This window comes from Oratosquilla oratoria, chromosome 24, assembly GCF_046742065.1.
Source record: "Oratosquilla oratoria isolate Oo_2021 chromosome 24, ASM4674206v1, whole genome shotgun sequence".
In the NCBI taxonomy this organism is placed as follows: Eukaryota; Metazoa; Arthropoda; class Malacostraca; order Stomatopoda; family Squillidae; genus Oratosquilla; species Oratosquilla oratoria.
In genome coordinates, this window is record NC_134800.1 from 30,162,615 (window position 1) to 30,171,168 (window position 8,554).

The 8,554-nt window shown below is 39.5% G+C and overlaps 1 protein-coding gene across 1 annotated transcript in view; it reads left to right on the forward strand.

Moving 5' to 3' along the window:
• The first annotated feature begins 3,341 nt into the window (after nucleotides 1-3,341).
• The window catches only part of LOC143038529 (protein-L-histidine N-pros-methyltransferase-like), a 173,557-nt gene continuing 168,344 nt past the window's right edge, over nucleotides 3,342-8,554 (forward strand). The window contains exon 1 of the mRNA XM_076207837.1: nucleotides 3,342-3,790. Coding sequence (XP_076063952.1) covers nucleotides 3,393-3,790 — 398 coding nt within the window. The 5' untranslated portion in view covers nucleotides 3,342-3,392. The remainder of the gene's footprint in view (nucleotides 3,791-8,554) is intronic.

Here is an 8,554-nt window from a genome sequence, read left to right on the forward strand (position 1 = left end):
TCTGCTTTCAGATTCAAATATATCTATTAAAAGTAAACGATCCAAATGAGCAGTGGAATCAGCTGGAAAAAAAATTAAACGGAATTTGACAACTATTACTATACGCCGTCCAAGCACACCAGAAATGAAAGAGAACATAAATGAGATCATGTGCAAAATGCCTTTGAGCAGGGACATTGTTGGTAGATTTTTCGGGTTGTGCGATGAACTCAAAGGGTGAGTAGACCGAATAAGGAAGATATCTCAAGAATTGCTGAAGCTTTGGGAGAAACTTAGCTTCCCTTTTCTTTCTAAGCAGCAAGTTTCAGCAAAGGTTGACAAGGTAGTGAAAGTGAAAAATATAGAAAGCGGCAAAATGAAGAATTTTAAAGAAATCTCACTCATCTTTTCGATATTACAAAACCGAGTGGAAACTGACTTTGCAGTGAAGACATAGAACTTTACAGAAAACAAATAGAATCAGGAGTGGGATACGCGACTGAGAAAGTGGCTCCTGTGTCAATGATCCACCCTTCGAAACGGCCAAGTAATTCATCAGAATCGTTGATAACTCGAGTGCAAATGTTGAGTAGTAGTAGTGAAGAAGAAAATAACAACACTGGTTCTGATGTTGCAGAAGTTTCCTCTCATGAAACGAAAGTATCATGCAACAAAATCTGCTGCCAAGCTGATATCAAAAGGTTCCTTGTCAAGAAGGAAACCGTCAAATGTTCTTCAAAACTTGGCTGAAGAAGGAGATGTCCCCACACCATCACAAACGGGAATTTGGCGTCGAGTGATCAAGGATGCAGAAAAAGTCAAGAACCAGCTGAAAGAAATTATTGGTGAAGAGGAATTTTGCTTGCATTTTGATGGGAAGAGAATTGACAATAAAGAATATCAAGTGGCCTGTGTAAAGAATTCTACAAGAACTCTTCACCTCGGCATTTTAGCTTGTGAAAGCAGATCAGCTGAGGACATCTTTATCCCACTGCAAACCCTGCATGGAGGAGTGTCAAAATTATCATCTCCGACACTACAGCAGTCAATACAGGCCACCAGAGACAGTTCGGACAAAAGGGACCAGAAGAGCCTTAGTTTAGGATGCCAACATCATATTCTCGACTTGGTTCTACGGCACGTGATGGATTCCTTTTTCTCAACAAAATCAGTCACCCAGCATCAACCATTATTTCATCGATGATGTTTTGGCAGGCTATGAGAACTTACAAAAAAGTTATTCTGGTATAGAAATTATGCCATCACGAGAAAACTCTGGATGGAGAGATGACATCAGGTTTCTTTTTGAACTCTATGAAGCATATTAGTATACTACTACATGAAGGGAAAATAGCCTCATATGAAATGGCGGAAGCTGCCCTCCCTTCATATTGCCAGGTGGAATTCACGGATAATCTTTGGGTCAATTGTTTTATTTTTTATTTTTTATTTCCGAAATGGAGAGATCAGCTGAAAGCTACTTGTGACTTCATTACAGCTACATGGGCTAAGGCATGGTTCTCAAATCAGCACTATTTAGAAGACACTTACAATGAGCTGCATGCTGCTATCTCTAAATAGAAGTGTCCTAAGGCTTTAAAATGCTTTTCCACCCATTGGATAAAGGAACGATCAGTGCTTGATGTGCCTCGCATATAGTGGCCGAGCGAGCTATGAACCTGATGAAAGAGCTTCACAGCACTTGCAAAACTGACGAATATCTCAACTGCAAGCTCATAAACAGTAACTCATAAACTTAAAAGCATTTTTGAATTTTATTGTACGTTATATTCATTTGCAAATAAATGCTTTTGTAAACGGCAGAATTTTCTTTTGATACTTCAGCCTAATACAAAATCTCCTTAGGTGCGGGAATTTTTTCACAATTTGACAAAAAGAAAGGCATTTTTGTGAGTTTTAGGCAAAAGTTCATCGTTTGCCACTACAGGCTTTTAAATCTGAAAAAGTCATATCCCTAATATACATGTATTTATACATATGCATATATTTATACATATACTGCACATATACATATACATATACATATATATAAATATATATGTATATATATATATATATATTTATATATATATATATATATATATATATATATATATATATATATGTGTGTGTGTGTGTGTGTGTGTGTGTGTGTGTGTGTGTGTGTGAATATGCATGTGTTTATATACAGTATATATATTTGCATGCATATATTTATATATGTATATATATGTGTGTATATATATATATACATACGTATATATATATATATATATATATATATATAAATATATAATGTGTGTGTGTGTGTGTGTAAATATAATGAGAATGAAATGTGGAAAATTATATATGGTTACAATTGATGAACTGGTGTTCGCACATCCTCCACACGGAAGACTTTTAATTGGGAAATTAACAAATGTAGATAAGGAAATTATCAAGTGTAATAATGCTGTCTTATGTAATATTATGTATATATATATATATATATATATATATATATGTATATACATATATATATATATATACATACATATATATATATATATATATGTATATACATATATATATATATATATACATATATATATATATATATATATATATATATATATATATATATTGTGTACGTTTGCAAGTATGTAATGATTCAAAAATTTTCGTTACGTGAGATTTGCACGATGTTTAAGGCTATTATCACCGTCAGATCGGCCCTCTTAACCGGCTATGACCAATATAATCCCTCTCTGGTTTATGAATCAAGTAATTTTTTGCCGAACTGCTAGTACTTTACAAGTCTACATGTACTCATCGTTCCAATGACTCCCTCGAGAGCCGACAACGTCATTAGACTTGTTCCAGGGAGACTTGGAATGAGTGCCTCCTTTCTCAGCTTGGAATATATACCTGTTCTCCATATCCGCCTGTGTATGGAGACCTTGGTGGATAGGAGGCGTGGTATCTTAAGGTTCCTCCTTCTCTTTGTTGTGCCATTTGGACGATGTCGAAGACATGACGAGTCTGTATTCCAGCACCGGACAGGGCACTGGAAGTGCTCTTTCTTGCAAAATAGCCAGAATGCGAATATTCATGGAAAGGCTGTGTCTGTTTCCAGTTACTTTATATCTTTTACCAAATCTCTCCTCAAACACATGAAAACTCATTCGTTCGTGTGTATTTGCTGTATACAAAGTGTAACAATGCAGCTATTATGTATCGTATGATGATTTGACTATACACTTGTTTAGATTCGCTGTGTCCAGTATTTCTGCAAATAGTCTACAGTTTGGTTTATTTTACCCTGAGCCTTCCAAGAGCTCTTTGCTGTAATGAAAATTTGTATAAACGTATTGTGATAAGTACTAATTCAACGCATCGTATTTCTTTCTTTCAGATTACTGGACCGAGGTCGCATGTTCGTGTGGTCGAAGCGCCAGGCCTTGGCGCTTCTGAGGTCTCAGCCACCACACCAGAGGACTGGTTCCTTCGGAAGCCTGTCTCCCGAAGAACTCCAGGAGAACCCCCGTAGACTTGACCCTGAGGAGGCCACCGACAGGAGTTTTCCTGGGGCCCTTGAGGCCCACAGACCCTTTGGCTGGGCACCTTCGGCAGACAGGGACGCCCGGGTCGAACTGGGTGAGTTCTCCAGCGAAGACGATGGCGAGAAGTCTGAGATCATCTGGGAACACATGCTCGACTTGGGTGCTGGTGACGGTTACGTCACACAGATTCTGGCTAGCCATGCACGCCATGTCCATGTCACTGAAGCGTCTTCCATCATGCGCCGGCGACTTAGAGACCGGGGATATACGTAAGTATTATAACGTTCTTTATACTCTCTCTCTCTCTCTCTCTCTCTCTCTCTCTCTCTCTCTCTCTCTCTCTCATATATGTATAATCTTCCCTGTGTAACTGAAATTCTTCTTTTTTCATAAATGCGTATGTAATTTGGTGTTAGACTTTGAATATCGGAGGTTACTGTGAAGATATGTATGATAAAGAAGTCTTAAAATCCTATTTAATCTCACAGGAAAGGAATACTGATAGAAAGCGTAAGGGAGACGGCATAGTGGGATGTGCAGAGGAACAGGGAGAGTTTGTGTGGTCCAGTTGTCCATTCCGAAACAGGTCACCCATGGATTCTGTTTTACCCTTGTTTCACCCCCCACGTACTTATGTTTATCAACCTTGTCAACCCCGTAGCTTTGGCTCGCCCTTCTGTGGTCATTCTCCTATTCTAGACTGTCTTCTCATTCGTCATCACCCTACATTCACTCCTTTTCCTTTCTTCTGCTTGCTCCCCATTATCATCCACAACACCCTTGCTCATTGTTACCCCACCTTTCACCCTTAATTAACCCTTTCCTTTGGTTCATCCTCACCCTTCTCATTGGTTTTCACCCTTTCACCACAACAATACCTAGTCACCCCCTCAGTACCACCCAGCCACTCTAATAACAAAGTCCCAAAGCATCAGCCAGTCACCTTAATATCTCGGACTCACCCTAACATAACCTTCTCATCTTGGCGTAACCCACAAGCTGTATACTTGCGTTCACACAAGTAGGGTATTGAAACCCCTTTTGATATAAAAACAATGTATATTTCCTGTAAATAAGGGTCTTGCACAAGCTCTGTTCGAACTGTGCACACTGGTCACTGGCTCTCAGACGAGTCTGTCACAAGCAAGAAGTGTAAAAGTTGACAGTTTGTGACGTATACATCATGCGATGCTGATCTTGCAGATTCGGTCAGGCGATGATCTGACCGACATTTATGCTTGCCACACAGTGGTATTAATACCAAGTATAACATTATAACACAATTGAGGATACACAAGCTTTATCAACTTTTCACCCCATCTATCTATACATCACCCATTCATTCCATCACCTGCTCACCCTAAATCCCCCAATTGTCTAAGCGAGCATCACCCGCTCACCCTAATGTCATTCACCCACATTCTCACCCTTTCCAAAGGAGGTCACCCAGATATTTCCAAATAACTACTTAACACTTTCTTTTTTTCACCCTGTCACCCTCGTAGTTACCCACACTTCTTCACCCACATCTTCACATCATCTTCACTTCATTCTGACGCCCGCCCTCACCCTAGTTCCTCACCCTGTAGCTCGTTTCCAGTCATTTCATTTCCCTAATTTATACTTTCGGCTACCTTCCCTGTACACCCGTTGGCTCCACTCACTCCGCCCCAATTCCGCTCCTCTAGCTCTCTCCTCATCCCGCGTCAACCCCCCCCACCACCACCACGACCTCCCCCCACCTCAGCCCCCCCAACTCCCCACCGAGTCCTCTAATTTGTTCACCTCCTCGCCTTTTCTCTCCACCTCCACACCCAGCTTCCTCACCTCCATCCCCACCCCCACTCTGGCTTACCCACAGTCTTGGGCCGCCGCACCAATTCAGCCCAATTTCTTATCCTCCCAAGACTCGACTCCCTGGAAGCCCCACCCCATGCCTTGTCACCCTCCCTCCATCCCTCCCTCTCTCCCTTTCCCTCATCTTCCTCCTACTCTTCCCATTCCTTCTTTTGTTTCTCCCCTTTTCCTTACCTCTTGTCCTCTTTCTCCTGCTTCCACTCATTTTTCCATTCCTCCGATTCCTTCACCTCCTCCTCTTTCTCCTCCTATTACTCTTCCTTCTCTTTATTCTCTTCCTTTTCTCACTCTTTTTATCCTTCTAATCCTCCTTCTCTTTTACCTCCTCCTCCTCCTTTCCTCCTCCACCTCCTGTTCTCGCCTTCCCACTCTCCCCCGCTTCTCCCCCCCCCCCCGAGGCTCTCGTCTCATTTGACCAAATATATATTTCCCCCCATCTCTCCTCCTTTCCTTATCGGGGTTGCCTACACACATCCTGACCAATCATGGTGTTCGTCAGCTCCAGGGCCCACGCCTTCCGTCCTTGGGGAAATCTAATTGGTCAAATTATGGCGCCTGGAAATGTAATTGGCTGTCTAATGATGCTGAGTCCTGCGCGCGACTTCGTCCGATTCGCTAGAGCGGGTCGGGCTTGGACTTCGTATAAGGAAGGTGTTCGAATCTGGTGAGGTTCTCATGATGTTCATCTTCCCACTCCAGGTCATCACATCGAGGATGAGCTTCGTTGGGGCAATCTCGAGTGCTGGTTTAGACTTTTTTTCAGTGGAAAATTTCGGCAAGCCAAGTCGATCGGGTGGGGATGGGGACTTGGCGAGCCAAGTCGGTGTCGTCGGGTGTTGTACGGCATCTCGCAACACATGTAAGTGAGATAAGTCCAGCGCCCTAGGAACGGCAATGATGGCTTACTCTCCCTCTGTTCTCCTCCTTTCACCACCACCACGCCCTCCCTCCCTCCCTTCCTCCCTCCCTTTCTTCCTTCACCGCTTTGTTTATTGACACCCCTCCCGCAGTGTCTGCCCACCACGCTGGTGTTTCGGTCTCTAATTCTTTCTCATTTTCTCATTTTCTATTTTTCTCTTTCTTTCTCTCTTTCTCTTATATATATATATATATATATATATATATATATATATATATATATATATATATATATATGTATATATATATATATACGTGTATATACAAGTATATGTATATATATGTATGTGTATATATATATATATATGTGTGTGTGTGTGTGTGTGTGTGTGTGTGTGTGTGTGTGTGTGTGTGTGTGTGTGTGTGTGTGTGTGTGTGTGTGTACATACACTTATTATATACATACACACACATACACACACACACACATATATATATATATATATATATATGTATATATATATATATATATATGTATATATACATATTACAAAATTACAAAAGATTACAAACGCGGAGCATGCCGACAGGAGACCTTTTGGTCCATATCTAGGTCGGATGCGAAAAAAAATCATAATGATAATAAAACAATAAATAAAAACCATAATAATGTAAATATAAAAAAAATACATGAATAAATGCATAGGTATAGTTAAATAATAAACAAACAGGTAAATAGTAAATAATAATAAGTTAACATATGACTAATAATAAATGAAAATCAGACAGACAAATGATAACAAAACAAAAACTAATAATATAAAATAAATTATCATCATTACAGCATCTTGCTTAGGTGTTTATCTAAATGATTCTTAAAGCCTCGAACTGAACTACAATGCACTACCTGTGCAGGAAGTTTATTCCATTCATTAACTACACGGTTGGCAAAGTTGTTTCTACCAACTTCCAAATTGAATCTATTTCCGGACAGTTTGAGACCATTGTTTCTTGTCTGATTCTCATTCAATGTGAAAATTTTGTCACTTTTGATGTTGTCAATTCTCTTTAAAATCTTAAAGACCTGTATCAAGTCACCTCTGAGTCTACGCTTTTTTAGGGAAAACAGATTCATATGTTTTAGTCGATTTTCGTATGATTTATTTTTGGTATTTGGAATCAGTTTTGTGGCTCGCCGTTGTACTTTTTCCAGTTTGTCAATGTCTTTAATGAGATTCGGTGACCATACGGAAACAGCATATTCCAAATGTGGACGAACTAACGATTTATATAGCTTGTTAATGAGTGATGGACTTTTGAAATCAAAAGATCGCGCAATCAGTCCTAGAATCTTATTTGCTTTCTCAGAGGCTGAAATACACTGCTTGGATGATTTGAGGTCGTTACTGATAATTACGCCGATATCTTTTTCACTATCCACTTTTGTTAACGAATTTCCAAATAACTTGTAATCGTACTTACTGTTATTTTTACCTATGTGCATTACCTTGCATTTACTTGTGTTAAATTTCATTAGCCACTTTTCAGACCATTGCTGTAATTGATCTAAATCTTCTTGAATATCTAATTGGTTTGAGTGATCATTTGCCACTCCGCACAGTTTTGTATCATCAGCAAATTTGGAAACAGTAGATTTTAGTCCATGGTCTATATCATTTATATATACTATGAATAGAGGTGGCCCAAGAACGGAACCCTGAGGAACTCCACTTGCAACATTTTTCTGTCTAGAAGATTTTCCATTTAAAACAACTCTGTTTTCGACCATTCAACCAATTACTAGTCCAACCTAATAGGCTACCACTTATTCCGTGTAAAGCTAATTTAGTCTTTCGTGTGGGACGGTATCAAAAGCTTTTGCAAAGTCTAGATATATTAAATCTATATTGTTTCTTTTGTCATAATTCGAGATAACTGTGTTGTAGAATTCGAGTAAGTTAGTCACGCAAGAACGCTTCCGTCTGAAACCATGCTGGCTATCATTTATCAAACGGGTACTTTCTAAATGATGTTCGATAGCATCTCTGATGATAGTTTCCATTATTTTTCCTACGATTGAAGTCAAACTTATAGGCTTATAGTCATTTGGCTTCTTTTTGTTACCTTTTTTGAATATGGGAGTAACGTTAGCTAGCTTCCATTCTCTTGGGACATCTCCGGATATGATGGATTTCTTGAAAATAATTTCTAATGGAACAACAATCTCATTTTTCATTTCCTTTAAGATTCTTGGATGCCAACCGTCAGGCCCTGGTGTTTTATTAACTTTGAGTTTATCTATACACCTTTTAATTTTT